Below are 17,060 nucleotides of genomic sequence, written 5' to 3' on the forward strand. Positions count from 1 at the left end.
CAAAAAATTAAATCTGAGTAAGATTCTCTAGTTCATTAAGTGAAAGTAGGGATTACAAATTTCTTCAGTTTAATAAAGCAAAGTTTGTATGTGAATTTCTATGCACATGAAGCTTTTGGATATACTTAAGTAGATAACTTTCAGTATGGGGATTTGTAGAGATTGCAGTATTTTCAGTTGAATTCACGAATCGATTTAAGCTAGATCATCACTGGGAACCTGGAAGAACTGGACAGCCGTTTCGTCCCAGTATATGACTCCTCAGTAGTGTGCATCCACAATCCCACACGCGGAACTCAAACCCGGGACTAGTAGTGGTATAGCTTAGATCGACTCGTAAATTCAACTGTGAAGATAGCTTTCATCTGCTGAATGATCTGTATTTGAAAATCAACACAATAGTTCATAAAAGTTTTTATATTTCATCACCAAAATTGATATCAAGTAAGGGAGAGGTATACAAATTAAATGAGAGTAAAATTTATTCATGCACTCTCATGTAATCAATCAAACGTATATAGTATAACTAGTAAACAAAACCCAAAAAGAGCAGTACAGGAGACCATACTACTCACTAAGGTGACAGATAAGACAAAGTAACTAGAAATTAAAAATTATTCAGATCAGAATAGTAGTATCAATATTTCAGTAATCATGCGATCATTTTATATCACAAATATATAACTATTAACTAATGAAAAAAAGAAAACTACACAGAGCCGATGAAGGTTATTGGCCGACAGTTTAAACAATAGTTCAGTAATAATAGTAATAACGGTAATTGTTATTGATAGTATCAAAATTTTCTACTTTAATATTGTCTTACTACTAACTATCAAGAAATTGATTAAATCAAATATAAATATTAAATTTATTCATTAAAATTGTCATTATAATTACGATTGAATTCATTAAGATTTTCCGGTTGTTTTCATTATTTTTTCCGTGTGGCAACCATGATTTTACTTTCGATGATTTTTAATAAATGCAATTAATCCATTTGTTGAAGAGTCATGACTAGTAACCAGCTCATTGGTAGTTAATTCTGGTTGAATTTTCTTGGCTAACACTTTTCCCAGCTCCACACTTTTATGATACATAAAAGAGAAAGGAAATTGTTTTTAATTGTAATATTTGAAATTTATTAGAAGTCTACATACACATATGATTATAGAAGTATAATAAATAAACTTAAAGTAAAATAATCATTGTAATTATCTAGAAGCGTCTAGGCATATTTGAAGTAATAACAATGTGTACAATGTTCACTAGTGCAAGTATTAACAGTTGTTGATGGTTGTGAATAAAAAAATCCCAGTGTTTAATCATTTGATCAATTACCAGTATTGGGTTGTGGAGATTACAGGGTTCTAATTAAGATCATGAACTGATCAATGTTAGACCACCATTGAAAACCTGGAAGCACTGGACGACCGTTTCGTCCAAGAATGGGACTCCTTGGTAGTGAGCATCCACAACCCGGAGCTCGAACACAGGACCTTCGGTCTCGCGCGTGAACGCTTAACCTCTAGACCACTGAGCCGGTACCCAACGGTGTTAATGCCCGACTTTATCCAATACATGATATTGCGAGACCGAAGGTCCTAAGTTCGAATCTCGTGTACAGGAACGTGGATGCGCACCACTGAGGAGTCTCGTACTAAGATAAAACGACCGCCTAAACATCACAGTTATGCTTTTCTCCTTTCTCATTTTACATAGAGTTTGACGCTTTAACATACTATTCAATCTCTACTATTATTTTTGATAAACAAAACTTTGGTATTAGATAGAGAATAGAATTATTCACTGAATTTTAACATAAATGTGTGCATACGTACGTATTCATCCATTTCCGAATTACTCCCATCTCATGGACTCACGTTCCTCTACTAAAAAAATGTGGTGTCTGAATATGATCGGATAAGGTTTTAGTGTAGATTTGCTCATTAAACTCTATATTCTCCAACAATCTCGATTATTATGCTGAAGAAGTCAAAACAAAATTGTTGGACGAAGTGTCGGAATTATTTAAATTTTAATCGCTGCGATTATTTCAAATACGACTTTCGCACTGTGTACTGGGATAGTTTTTCTCGATGGACAATCTCTATTTGCTACTGTCATATGACGAAGTAAGAATTAAGCCAGATAGTTACACGTTAATTTTATGGAAAAGTTAATGACCTATGGATCTCATATGTTGTAATCGTTTATATACTAAATGACGTCTAATCCTGTTTATTCTTGAGTTCAGTTATTTGCAGATAAACGCGTTATTCAATGAAAAATGCCCGACTCCAGTAGGCAGTTGAATTGGCGGCTTATGTCAATAGTTTAATGGCGTCAGCAGCCATCGATTAGCATTCTTCTCTTGAATTTGTTGATGAAATCACGATTCATCACACTATTTATTTTCATTTGTTTGTCTTTATATCGAATAACTCGCCTAATTATGCTATGAATAATTATTAGCATTTACATACATCGATTTACGGTAGTCGATACAACTTTATTTATGGTTATTCACAATGTCTGAAAACAAGAAACGACATTTTATTGATTTGCAGTGGGTCGACTTACGAATATCAAATAGTTATTGATGATGCTACTCATTTCTCAAGTACAGATTCGTGTACTCAACTTTCAGCAACACTTTTTATGTGAGAGCTAATGATAACATTCAACTGCCCAAGCCGAAGTAGGCTGGGTGGGACTCAATCTTGCGACCTAGTATTTGAGTGTCAGACATCATAAATAAGACATTGTTCCACACTATTATCCAGTTAAGTGTAATTAAAAATAAACATATCACATAAATCAACACAATATACATAGATAAAGTCATAACTTACCCCCATTGATCAAAAGAATTAATATTCCATATAATTCCTTGAACAAATATCTTATGTTCATACATAGCAATCAAAGCGCCCAAAATATATGGTGTCAATTTGGTGAACACAATGGAATTAGATGGACGATTACCCTTGAAACTTTTATGCAATGCAAGTGAATTTAATAAGTCTCCAGTAACTCCAGCAGCAAACAATTCCTTATGAACTTCTTCTTTTGTTTTACCAGTCATTAAAGCTTCAGTTTGAGCCAAAAAATTAGATAGGAGAATCTAAATAAGTAGATAGAATAAAGAATTCTTTAGAAAATACTTAGGAATGTTGGTAGGTGTATTAATTGACATAATACAATTATCGTCAATCACAAAGAGAGTTAAAACATTACATGAAATCAAACGTTTCAATAACTACAAGGAGGAATCAAACAAAACAGAGTTTGAGGATAGACAATTATTATGCATAGATCTTTTGAGGTTAGCATGTTTATTATAAAGTCTAAATATATGTTTGTTGTATATATGTATGGCTTACATGAATGTCCTTAATTATTTTTGTTAAAGCGCAATACCTTAAAGAACTACTGGTAATTCGATGAGATCAACATTAGTTTGACAGATAAGATTCATAATTCTAACGACAACTGTTCTAGACAATGAATGGAGACAACTTCCTTTTTCTTGCAGTAGCCCCACAAGTAGTCCAGAGGAATTTTTAAGGCATGTTGTGTTCTATGTGCTGGATGATTTAATCATGAAATCTTCATATTCTTTATCTGACATGAGAACACAAATAAACAAATAAAAAAATAGCTGGTGAAAACATGCGAAATTCTATAAAACTGAGTACAAATTTTCGAGGGCCATGACTGCTCCCTACCCGTTAGTCTTACGACAGAACACGAAAACAAAACATTTAGAGAGCTTAGTGTAATAATAATAATGTTATAATGTAATGATATTATAATAATGTTCGAAAAAGATCATGTAGTATAGAAAAAGTATCGATGTTTCCAATCGTCCTTTAGGACTAATTGTTTCTTGTTATTAACCTTAGACTGATTACATAAGCAAAATCTGCGATCGGAAATGTATTGTACAAATAACTTGAAACCAACTCTATCTGCTCATTGCATATTGGCAATTTATAAAAAGGCACTGATGTTGTGAACATTTTTCTGTTTGATATGAATCGAAAGTTTTTATTAATTTTGAATGGCATTTACAAAGTGAATACATTTTGAACTTAGTTGAATTAAAGGACTTTTCGTACCGAAAGACAAAACAACTGCTTCAATGTACCAAAAGCATGGGAAACCCAATAATTGACATCAGCCCATGAAGTCATCGACTGTTGGCTTGAGTCAAGTTGGTTGATGCAGACTAGTCGATTGAAGTTCTTGCGATAACAGTGATCAGTGGTTGGAGGCGTTGGGTGACATGATACAGATCTAATCATTCCTTATATTTGTTTAGACCATGATATTCAGTATTCATATACACAAAGTCTTTTTCAGTTATTAGTCTTGCACATTATCAATGCAACTAGATCATTTGGACTCATTTGCTGTTCATTATGTTAATATTTTTTATGTCGTCCTGATGTGGTATAATAACTTAGGCTAAAGTATATTTGCTCCGGATTCTACATTGCTTATTGTTATATCCTAGTGAAGATTAAATTACGAGTAAATTCTGAGAACTATTAATGGACTAATATTTTATATATATTGTTATTGTATAACTATTCAGTAACTAGACTGTGTATATCTACATCCCTCTTATAAGCTTCATTTTCCCCTATAAATTATTATTGTACGATTTACTGTACTTATGTTCAGTTTATTGATTACTGTCTCCCACGCTCATAGCCACTTTTGGCCTTATTTTGTATAGATGTTATTTCCTATTTTATGGTGTGAAGCGGTCTGTTTGACTGGTGTATAAACCAAGTATGTTTGAAATAAAGGGTTCACATAGCGGAAGCTATTATTGGTGTTCTGGATTCAACTGGACGGGCTAGGCAAGCAAAGGATCAGTAAGGACGCTAAGCTGATCAGACCGATCGAACGTCATTGGTTTAGTACAATGCAAGAGTGAATAAGTCGTATTTTGACTGGCGAATAAATCACATGATAACTAGCCGGACTTAAAGTCACAAAACTTATGACTAGTTGATAAAACCTATTCCAAAGAGAAAGTTTTGGAGTAATCAATATTTTATTTATTTTTATCACACTAGTTTTAACGGTTAAATGTAATGTGTGAAATGGAGATGTCACTTAGATTTTTTAAACTGGAAACAATACAGTGTGATTTGAACAAGGAGTTCAGTTATTGATGAACTGAATGCCTAATGCAATTCTTAAAACAGAGAGCAATTGTGTTGTGAACAGATTTCGTTAAAGGAATGTATTATCATTTACAGTAGGTTTAAAAGATACAAGTGTTTCGTCAGTGAAGATTTGTCTCCATAAGAAAGGCGAATCTTGTGATAAAGTAATTATGAATGTACTAAAATTTACAACCACATGACTGATCCACCAAATGAGGCGGAAGTTCGCAAGGAACTCCCACTCTAAACGCTACAAATCACCGGGTCTAGATGACTTACCTCCGGCCCTTTCTAAAGATGGTGGTGACTTTTTGGTTATTTGCCGACGCTGGGACTGGTTGGAAAAAGCGGAGAGGTGGTTAGTGTATGACATGGTGTCGTAGTATGTTAGCTGAAAAGGGCTGGCTTCTGTTGGTCCTTCCTCCCTGGGTGGGGTCCGAGAGATGGTGCAACACAGTGGCTAGAGACGTTATCAGATATGGCTCAGAATAGAAGCCAGTGGCGACCCTGCTGTAACCTTCTTTTAGTTTCTTCATAAACAGTGACCGTAACTTCTTTAACTGTAAGAATTCTTTCTGGGTGTACCTTTCTGTTTCCCCCATTATTATTACTATCTCACTACCATACGCCAATTTGTGGTCATTATTGTTCCTTTTTTTCTTTTTACACGCACCTTACATCATTTATCTCTTCCCATTCTCATTATTGTTGTGCTGCACATTTGTATCTGGTGCCCCCTTGTACCAATATTTATGTGTTCAAATAAATAAATACAACCAGATATTTTTCCCAGTGTAGCTATGGAATTACCAATACTAGGTTTATTCTGTGACAGACTGTTATATGCTAAGACACTCAATTTGTATAATGTACATTTGACAGCCATTTACCTTGAAGAACAAGACTAGTTATAACAAGAGGAAGATAACAAATATTTAAAACTACCATAGATTTAACTATAAGACCTGAACTTCCTTGTAGTCCGTTTGATCATTGTACAGAATGTGGACTACTAAAATAGGGTTGATGAGGATGTATAACAAGTCGACTGGAGGAATACGCAAATGAAAAAGCAACCGATTCGTGGTAAATATACGTGTTTTGTTATTTTCGTGAACCTCGAGAAATTTACTGACATGTATTTATTACTAACTCACATTTTATAGTTGCAGAAATGAAGTGTCTAAACTACTTTTTGGTTTCAAACAAATTAGCTGGAACTAATCCCAGAAAAAATTATTTCGGAGGAACTCATATAACTGTAAATATTAGCACCATACATAAATACCGCACTAACCTCATGATGTAAGCCACCTTGAACTGGATTGTGTGTATGTACTGGTATCAAGAAATCACATGGGATTAACCGTGTGCCTTGATGAATAAGTTGATAAAATGCATGTTGACCATTTGTTCCTGGTTCACCCCAAACTATGGGACCAGTGGAATAATCAACTTCTTTGCCATCACGTCTAACAAACTTTCCATTCGATTCCATATCACCTTGTTGGAAATATGCAGCAAAGCGTGACATATATTGATCATATGGTAGAATTGCTTGAGTTTCTGCCCCATAAATATTGATATACATTACACCTAACACAGCTAGGATGACAGGAAGCTATAAAGTAAAATATATTTATTATTTTGTAAAACTACTTATATAGTTAGACATAAAAATGATACTACACATCGTAAGTGAACATAGGACTTCAGAGAACAAAATGTCACGGTTAACATGTTTACTTTTAATTAGAAAGCCATAATCATGTAAAAATGAACGAAGACATGGGGTAGCACAAAAACTGAAAGCTGGTGATATATCTAAATGGCCCGTTAACTTTAAAAATTTACAAACGACGGAGAGTATAATAGCAACTTATGAATCATTTTAACCTTCAAATTATGCAACATATTCTTATCCGACAAAAAATATACATTTTCAAAGACCAAGCTAGGGAAGGATAAAGAAAATTTAAAAACGCACAAATATAAATGAAGCCAGTAGTTCGTCTGTCAAATTGTTGACAGGTAGCCATCGCTATGTCGAATAGCTGTTGATTAAAGTTTAATCATTTATTTTTTGACAAAATCTATTTAGAAAATATTGGTGCTACTGAAAGATTTACATTCTTGTCATAATTAGTATATAGCTAACACTATAGAGGAAAGAATACTATCGAAATCTTACTCAAAAAGCCATTAATTTGGTGGTTTTCCCTCAAGTAGAGGCAAACTATCTTATGTACAACCACTGTGAAGGATTAATATTCCGTATTGAATAGTTATGTTATAACTCCTCAATCAATTCCAGTTGAATTGTATCATGTACAATGATGTGATTGAATTTCATCATTAGTGTCGCACGCCTCATCACAATGTCTTCTACATTGGAAATTCTACACTTATATCACTTAATACGAAGGAACACTTGATGGTCATTCCGATTATACTCTGTCTACTCATGTATTCACTTACCAGTAGTATCTATAATATCTTCACTTTAGCAGGTGATATCTGCTATACTAAATAACAAGCAATGTTATTATAAACACTCATTTTGGTGTCATAACTTACGTTGGTCACCGAGCTTCGTTAATTCAAGTTATATTATCTCTGGTCATCATACATTAAACGTCTTATATTGACTTAGATCATGACCTCATCAACAAAATATCTGGCATTATAGTTTACAAACTATTGATACATTTACTAATGATGGACAGATACTCGAAACGAAAATAAAGGTAATCTGTTATTTATTTGTATCTATTTGAATATAAGTTTGGTGAATTACTATCGGATTTTTGATAATAAAATAGTTAATCTATACATTTGTATAATCACACATTAATGAACGTTGACGAATAATTACATAAAATAACAATAAATATTATATACAATATACTGATTTGACAAGCTTACTGACTAAAATTAAATATATGAAATATATGTTAACGATTCGTATAATATGATAAAGTTAGCAGTTTGTAAATGGGACAATGGTTAACTAAAAATTATTTTGTTAAATTCAACTTAGACTAAATTTTATATATTCTAAACTATATTAACCCAGTGTATCAATATCAAAAAACACTGTTATTCACATTGATATTGAGGTTGGAGTTAATGAATTTTGAAATAGGTTAAAAGATTGAAAGTTAGTAATGTAAGAGAATGACAAGTGGGTTTGAATGAATGCTCATACAACACATTATTGGGGTGTGGCCACCTAAGAAAACCCCCTGCTTCGGTTTGGGTGCCCAGACATTATTCCAGACCTCACACAAATCGAATGATGAAGTCTGGCGCATATATATTTGGTGCCTCCTTGTACCAATGTTTATGTGTTTGAATAAATAAAGATTAAAATACATTAGCTCATTTTAATTCTGACATACATGTTTTTATACCTAAACACGAAATTCATGATTTGAGTTCCTTGTTTCATCGTAATAGGGTTATTAGAAAAATAAATTTTGGAGAAGTTAACTATTCAAATATGATCTGAAACTCAGTTCTTTCTTAATGCACTGGATTCTCTAGTGTGAAAGGAGAGTTTTAATAGAATGTAACAACTCATCACTTTCAATAAAGTATTATTTCTTCACTAACAAAAGTTGTGATCATCAGCTGGTAGATTATTTAAACCAACGTCCTGAATCAGAGTTCCAACAATATTAACACCGTGAACAAGGAACACATTGCATCGGGGATTGGAAGCAAACATCAAAATAGTGAATAGAATCTCGAAAGGATTTTCCAGGACAGAGTTCGATGGAGAATGCTGGTGGGCAACCAATGCTCCTTCACGAGTGGTAACAGACGTAAGTAAGATTATCTATCAAAGATAATCTATTAAGAACTATGTGACATACTAAAACATGTATGTTTTTATAACGCTTTGATACCAATTTCGGCTGATAAAAATGAAACAATCAAACAATTGGAGAGAATTTTGCGTAAAAGAGGAGTGATGTGGAATTTAATTTTAAAGATGGTCATCTTCATATTTGAATTTTGAAATACTGTTTATTTGGTTGGTTTTGTGCACTGCTGTTTTGACTACTTCTTAATCCTTCGCTAATATAATAGTTGCAGGAACGATACAGCCGTTTTTTGTCAAGTGAATTTCAAGAAAAACGTCTCGCTTCTTTAAAAGCCATTAGTTGGGGGTTATTTTCAGTATATTCTAGATGACTATAGAATATAATGACTTTATAATTATTACACTATTGTATAAGAAAAGCGTTACTTATAATTTATGTAGTTTTAAACTGACTTTAATACAAATAAAAATTTTGCTCTCATATTTATCCTTATTATTTAGGAATATTAGTTCACACATAATTTACTCGGAAGAATAACAATTTAGAGCAGCATTAATAAAGAAATTTATAACATAACAACTTACGTTTTTATGTAATGGCGTTTCTTTGAAATGTTTATCCATTTCATGAGCTCCTTCCAACAATTTAATGAAATTCTCCATACCTTAGTAGATAAAGAAAGTCTATACTACTACATATGCGCAAGTTACAAGCATACATGTTGATTGTTAGTGCTTAATCAATAAACGAGACAAAAATAAAAAGCAATGGGTCAAGGCGATTTATCTGGTGAATATTCAGTTTAGTGAGAGATTAATAAATGTCTCGGACAAAAGTAAACGGTCACCAAGACTTCTATAACTTGGTTGATCATGGAGAAAACGTTGATAAGTATGGTCGCTTATCAACAACTTTTAAAATCTACAACAGTCCAAATTAATTCTATGTAAGGACTATTTTGGTTTAACATCGAATTTTATGAATACAAATTCATGGCAAATTGTAAATGAAATGTATTGTTTGAGAGTAAATTATTGTATTCTATGTGATGAACATTTAATTCTACACCGAAAGTGTTTAGACCATTAAATCACAACTTCGTATGAAGAGATACACAATATTAGTTTAATAACCAAGTGGATTATAAATTATAACTACATAACAACTTACCTACGTAAAGAGCTATAGATAAACCTATGGCAGACCATAATGAGTAACGACCTCCAACCCACTACAACAATTAAAAGACAGAAATTTCAGTTGATTCATAGAATATAGAAGGATAAACGTTGCGACGAAGGAATTTTTCAAATTGACGGATGTTCATATAAATTATTTTGAAGGTAACTGAGAGTATCTAATTTACTCGTATTCATAATTATAGGACAACTAAATGGCACTACGAAACAACTAATCTGAGAAATCTAAGCCGGTTTCAGACCTGATTGAGAAGTTAGTGACCAAATAGTTACCCTCAGACACAGATATATATACCAAGCCCCGACTGTGGTCGCTATCTCCAAACTAAAGGCAACATTTGATTCCACTGACTGATAGGCTTTGAAGAAATTTTTATCATTGAATGGAATTCAAAAGAAGGATATAAACCGTTTTTTGTTTAAATACTGTTAGTCATTCCGAGTTTATGGATGCATGTCACTTGAATTGGCTCCGATGAGAAAGATTGGAAATAATGATTGTACTGTGAAACTTTGGGAAACAATAAAGAAACAAAATCGTGCGTTTGACAAGGAACCAAAGCCTTATTTAGTACACAGGCCTGGTTACTATAAATATATATCGACGGCTTAAAGATACTATTGAAATTACTGAAATACTGAAATATGCAAGTTACTTAAGAAACTCTCAGGATAATATTCATAGTACTTTGAGGTAGACTTACATCCCAAAACTCAAACATGTTTTCCGGTGCTATGCCAAATTTGCAGACTTCTGTTGCATTAGTTGATAAGGCGACAAAGTGCTTGGCCACGTGAGAAACCTGTAAAAGCAGGTAAGAGATAAACAACTTACATTACTGTTATAAATACTATATGATGTCACTTTTAAGTATTATGTTGCATCAAATCTATGAAGTATTATACTCAACCAACATCAGATAAAAAATCACCTAACAGCGAAAACTGATTCATTGAAAACGAAATTTAACGGAGAATCCTAATACATTACCGGTCGTTACCTACATTTTTCGCATGTTCTAAGAACCATTCTTTGGCAGAGTTAGCATTGGTCATCGTTTCAATGGTAGTGAAGGTCTAAAAAGAAAAGTGTTTGGTTAGAACACTTACACAAGCCATAAAATTAAAATAAGTGTGACGATCTAAGATAACATCCAGATCGGAACACAAACAAGAAACAAAACCTGAGTTCCAGCCATCAATGATTTTATGGAGAAATAGAATTGGTCGATTGCCATTAACGTAAACCCCGGTAAAAATATGTTGCCCAACTTGAAATACCACACTAACAAAGGAAATGAAATGATGTAGCAACAATAATGTTGAAAAAAATTGAGGACTGGGAATCCGGGTCAAGGGAAAGAAATGGAAAAATAGGACCTACGTTACATGGGTCCGTGTCACTGTGATTTAAGGTGAACCATGCTACTCGTCTCCAGACAATGAATGCAGCTATTACACAGACTTCAACAAGGTAGTCTGCATCTGCTAACATGGTAAACTAACCGTTAATGACTACATGAACTGACACATTTCGGTTTGACCGCCCTTAGCTGTTTTTTCAATCTACTCCCACACTGGCCCATATCGAGCATCAAAGGTATTGATTCGGCATACGTCACACACGTTCTAAACGCCTTAGTCGATGGATATTTGAAACCTCAACAACGCACTTTCCCCTTTTGGCTAGGTTATTGGAAAACAAGTAAAGGTTTAATAATAATATTTCAAAATTATGTAACGAGTATGAAGTGTCAGACACTCAGAGGATACCTACCTTGGAGGCGATGATAAATAGAACTGTCTCTGAATTTACTTTCTTTAATGTTTCCGCAATGTGTGTTCCATCTATATTTGAAACAAAATGTACCCGAATATGTGATGCATAAGGTTTCAAGCATTCTGTAACCATGACTGGACCCTGAAAAATCAAATTAAACAAAACTAAAATATCGTACTGCTAGAATTTTATAAATCATATTTAACATACCAAAACCGAAGAAAGCAAAATACCTAACTATTTCATATTTATAGAGAAGGCTACGAGATCCTCCAAATGTGATTGAGTGGATGATACTACACACTCCTGATACCTGGATAAAGAGGAATAATTTCTGGCTGTGGTTACGTGTCGCTTGACCTTCTTAGTTACACTTTCACAACAGAACACCGATGACAATTCCAAATACAGAGCGGGAACCACGTTTGCAAAATATTTAAAAACAAAGAATATTTAAGCGAACAATTGTTTTCGATAACGTCATCATCAGGCTCTACAGTCATAAGTCCATAATTATTGTGATATTTTACAAAGGTCAAAATAAGTCATGCATTAATGAATTCGGCAATGTTATATGTCAAAAAGGGCGAACCTTTGCATCTATTATAGTATAAATACTCCAAAATTGTGTTATTTGTAAATTAGTAGGTCATTTAATAAGGGTCAGAATGATTTGCAGTAAAGTGTCAAGTCACGATCAATATAATATAACGAAATAAAAAATCGTGTGAGTAAAATGCATAGTATAAGAATTTAGTCTTGTTACTCGAGGTAGTAATAATAATATGAACATTGTGTGAATATAATTTGTAATAAGAGAGGTAGCTACGAAAGTAGCAACAAATAAGAACTGTTTCAATAACGTCCTTTCAGTTAATAAATTCACCAGGAAGAGGAGAACGACAATGGTATAGCTTTCCTCGACGTCCTACTTTTTAGAAGGATAGACGGTTCCATGGGAAGTAATGTATTTGGAAATAATACATGAACAGGTCAGTATATCCATTTTCATAGCTTTACAGCTCGTTAATACAAAATAAATTTGGTTAAATGTCTCAACCACAGAATTAAACTACTATTCTCTGAAGATAGTGTAGATAACGAAGTAGATAATCTAAAGAACACACTACGGAACAACAACTATCCAGGTAATTACGTTAGGAATTTTCCATTAGAGGTAATGAAAAAAGAGCAAACTGACACGGCCAGTAAAAACCTCCATTATCTGAAAGTGAGCTTTAAATGGGACATAGCGGGTGATATTTTAACACGTCAACTCAAAAGATCTGCTGATAGGACGTTTCACGCTGCGAAGTTACATGTAATCTATATCGATTAACAGCGCCATTCTTTCTCACTTGGTGGACGGTAAGCATCATATCAAAATAGATGGAGCTTTCTCTTTTTTTATACGAAGTTCCAAATAATCTACCTAAAAGAGCTAGATAACGGCTACTCTACATCGCTGAATCCATGTGGATCAACTCCAAAAAACTGAACTTATGTGTACAGGAGTATACCAAGCATCTATGTTTACTTTGCTCCGCGACTGGATCACCGGATACCTATATTGGATATTATAAACCTCTTATTCCTCTTTCCACTTCCTTTTGTGTTTACATCTTTCATAAACTTCACAATCATTTGTCCCAATTCACATGAATTCCTTTCCATTGCAACTGCCTTGATAACACCTCTCTTATTACAAATTATATTCACACAATGTTCATATTATTATTACTACCTCGAGTAACAAGACTAAATTCTTATACTATGCATTTTACTCACACGATTTTTTATTTCGTTATATTATATTGATCGTGACTTGACACTTTACTGCAAATCATTCTGACCCTTATTAAATGACCTACTAATTTACAAATAACACAATTTTGGAGTATTTATACTATAATAGATGCAAAGGTTCGCCCTTTTTGACATATAACATTGCCGAATTCATTAATGCATGACTTATTTTGACCTTTGTAAAATATCACAATAATTATGGACTTATGACTGTAGAGCCTGATGATGACGTTATCGAAAACAATTGTTCGCTCAAATATTTTCCATTTTTGAATAAACTATTTGTGAATGGTGGAAATAAGTTAATTAGATAATGATTTGATGTAATATTATATAACACATACGTATAGTAGTATATTATTGTTAGTAATGTGTGGCGCATATATATTTGGTGCCCTCTTGTACCAATATTTGTATTCAAATAAATAAATAAATAAAAATTGTCAGTAATAAGTAGTATTTTGAAAAATCACATTTAAAACGATATATATATATATATATATATATATATATATATATGGCATGTAGGTCATTTCATGTGACAAGATTTATAACAATGTCATGTGTTGTGAAATGTACATGTTGGTCAAAGGATTTTCATGTATGAAAGAAACACAATTGACTCAATATCATTCTGGCTAACCGACGCGTCTTTAGATTTCGGTATTTTGTCAGGTTTTGTTGCAAGCACTGGAAGCGATTTCATTTGTCATGTAGGTTTAGGAATGAAATTTGAATATATAGTTCCTACCGTCAATATGCAGATCAACAAAGAAAGTAGGTGTTACTTTATCAATTTCAATAGTGTTAGTCTTACCTTGCTTGTTAACGGTAGTGAGTTAATTGCTTTTCCTTACAACTTTGTAGCTCATTGTACACTATTTGTGAAGGGAACGGGATGTTGTCCATTTTCACGAAAAGACGTACGTGATCAGCCAGTTGTTGAACGCGTGTTCATCATTGTCATACAACACGTGATTTCTTCAGTTCACTCATAAGTTATATAGGGCATTACACATAACTAACTATACCAAGTGGAACACTTATGTAAGGTAGAGAACTTTTCAGGTAACCTTAAATTAGTTATATAAACCAACTCGGCTGCTCAACATCCAGTATGTACATTGGTCTATGAGAGAAAAGAAATTAAACTCATTTGATAGAGATGATGGTGTATACACGATGATATTTTCGAAGTTAGTGCTGAGGTTACGAAAAGAACTGAGTGAAGAATTGGTATGGTGATTAATTCTAACTAAGTATTTGACTGCTAGAAAAAATTGACAATTCCCTTTAAAGGTGTAGTGTTACATCTGTATGGGGTTTAACCTTGAGGAAGCCAAACGGTTGACATTTTCTATTTGTTTGATGTGGTAGTGGAGCTTTTATAACTATATCAGAGGTATCCTTTATGTGTTCTGAAAAGTGCTGGTTAGTTCTATTCAATGGTGCCTGATTCTTTAGAAGATTCTAAGTGATTTTAAGCCAATGGATGATTTTAGCTGAAAAGTGTAGAACAATGACGCCACCGGGAATGAAGTGGTAATAAAAATGGGCGAGTCTCAAGAAATGCTAGCTATTTCGATGAGTTAGGGTGTACGTAATCGTGAGCACCAAATTTTTTAGCCCAAATCATTCCACTATTTGTATAACTAGTATAACAGTAGTATCTTTCACCACTTCATCAACAGGTAGAAAAAACAAGCTATCGAGGTCATATGAGTGAATTCTAGCTACGTGGGCTAACCCTTAACAGTAAGAGAAAACAAAGCTACTTTATTACAGTCACTAAAAAATTTCATTCAAAGCCCCGAGGAAAGGTGCTGAAATAGAGCATTTGTTTCGATGCCTCATATAAGGACGCTTGGATGATTCTATGAAACTTAAAACAGTGAACAATAATAACTCCGGATGTTAAAGGTGAGTGGAGTGGCATGAAGTTATTCAGTGGTTTTTAAAAACAATTTTTCGCAACACGTACTAACCATTCAACGTTTACTTGATTAGTAAATTTACAGTTAAAAATGAGATGTAAAAAAGGTGACACTCACAAGGTCTGAACCACCAATGCCAATATTAACAACATCTGTTATTTGCTTCCCTGTGTAGCCTTTCCATTCACCAGATCTAACAGAATCGCAAAACTTAGACATGTGTTCAAGAACTGCGTTAACTCCCGACATAACCTAGTTAAATGGTTAAATAAAAGAGGCAGTTACATTTTTCCCATCGACCATAATCGGGACATTTGATCGGTTTCGCAGAGCTATATGCAGGACGGCTCTATCTTCCGTGAAATTAATTTTTCTTCCTTCCATCATGTCATCACGCATTTTTTCAACATTACTATCTCTAGCCTAAAATGGTATTAAGAAAAATATATGGATAAACCAATTTGATAAGCTGGTCAAAACTCTGAGTGTCAATTAGGTTTTTTGAGTAGTCCAAGAGAATAGTACCGCCAGGAAGACTCAAAACCTGACTGGAATTGAAACAATGAGAATACATATAGAAGTAACCTGAATTCTGAAAATCTTTTAGGATTCGCAGCAAACATTTCTCTCATTGTTTGCGGAACTTTTTTGAAGTTCCGAACAAAATCATGTAACGTCGACATCGCAATTATGAAGAGGTTACGTGACCTAGCCGACAAAGTACCGCAGCTATTGAAAAAGGTGCAACGGATCCAGGAAAAGATCTAGGAAAACGTAAAGCTAATAGTAATATATTGAAATAGATATCAATGGTATGAATCAAAAAGGTTATGTATGAGCATAGAGGATCTAAAAATGGCTTTCACAACAAAATCGCATATTGACTAATAAAATAACGGCAATCCAAATTTCTCAATTTCGGGGCAAACTTTTATTAGTTTTGTGGAAATTTCGGAGAATCTGAAACAGCGACTTCTTGGTTTATACGACAAAAACCCAGGAATTTTCTGGTCAGAGGTTCTTCCTCAAAATCCTAAGTCATTTTGGGACATCATCAAATCATTCGGGTTAAATCCCAAAGTTCGCCAAAAACTTCACGGAATTTTCCGGGAATCCGGAGGTAGGAATAAATTTTACTTAAAAGCACTCTTTGAAACAACCGTCAGAAGTGAAATTCACTTTTTGGTTGGCCCTGACGGCATGAATCGAAATATAAATCCGTTAGCGTCACTGAACAACTAACCAGGCCAATGGTCCCATTCTGTAAAGAGCAGCGTAACAGGAGTTTACAACATCATTGCAATTTTCGAATAGCATACAATGGC

General features: G+C 33.6%; 1 protein-coding gene across 4 annotated transcripts; it reads right to left on the reverse strand.

Moving 5' to 3' along the window:
* Nucleotides 1-399: 399 nt before the first annotated feature.
* MS3_00010312 (uncharacterized protein) lies at nt 400-16,483 on the reverse strand (the record flags this gene model as incomplete). 4 transcript variants are annotated; one of them, XM_012939175.3, is made up of 12 exons in its annotated part: nt 400-1,086; nt 2,856-3,127; nt 6,484-6,807; nt 9,601-9,680; nt 10,187-10,247; nt 10,920-11,018; nt 11,221-11,292; nt 11,993-12,136; nt 15,853-15,987; nt 16,021-16,158; nt 16,193-16,283; nt 16,321-16,367. In XM_012939175.3, the coding sequence occupies 12 exons, from the start codon at nt 16,365-16,367 to the stop codon at nt 963-965; spliced, it is 1,587 nt and encodes a 528-aa protein (XP_012794629.3). In that variant the 3' UTR covers nt 400-962. The 4 variants fall into 4 exon arrangements, with proteins under 4 accessions (XP_012794629.3, XP_051070545.1, XP_051070546.1 ...); XM_051218672.1 differs by having other exon boundaries at nt 16,021-16,283; nt 16,321-16,483; XM_051218674.1 differs by lacking the exon at nt 11,221-11,292 and having other exon boundaries at nt 16,021-16,283; nt 16,321-16,483.
* Nucleotides 16,484-17,060: the final 577 nt, after the last annotated feature.

Source organism: Schistosoma haematobium, chromosome ZW (genome assembly GCF_000699445.3).
Source record: "Schistosoma haematobium chromosome ZW, whole genome shotgun sequence".
NCBI classification, from domain to species: Eukaryota; Metazoa; Platyhelminthes; class Trematoda; order Strigeidida; family Schistosomatidae; genus Schistosoma; species Schistosoma haematobium.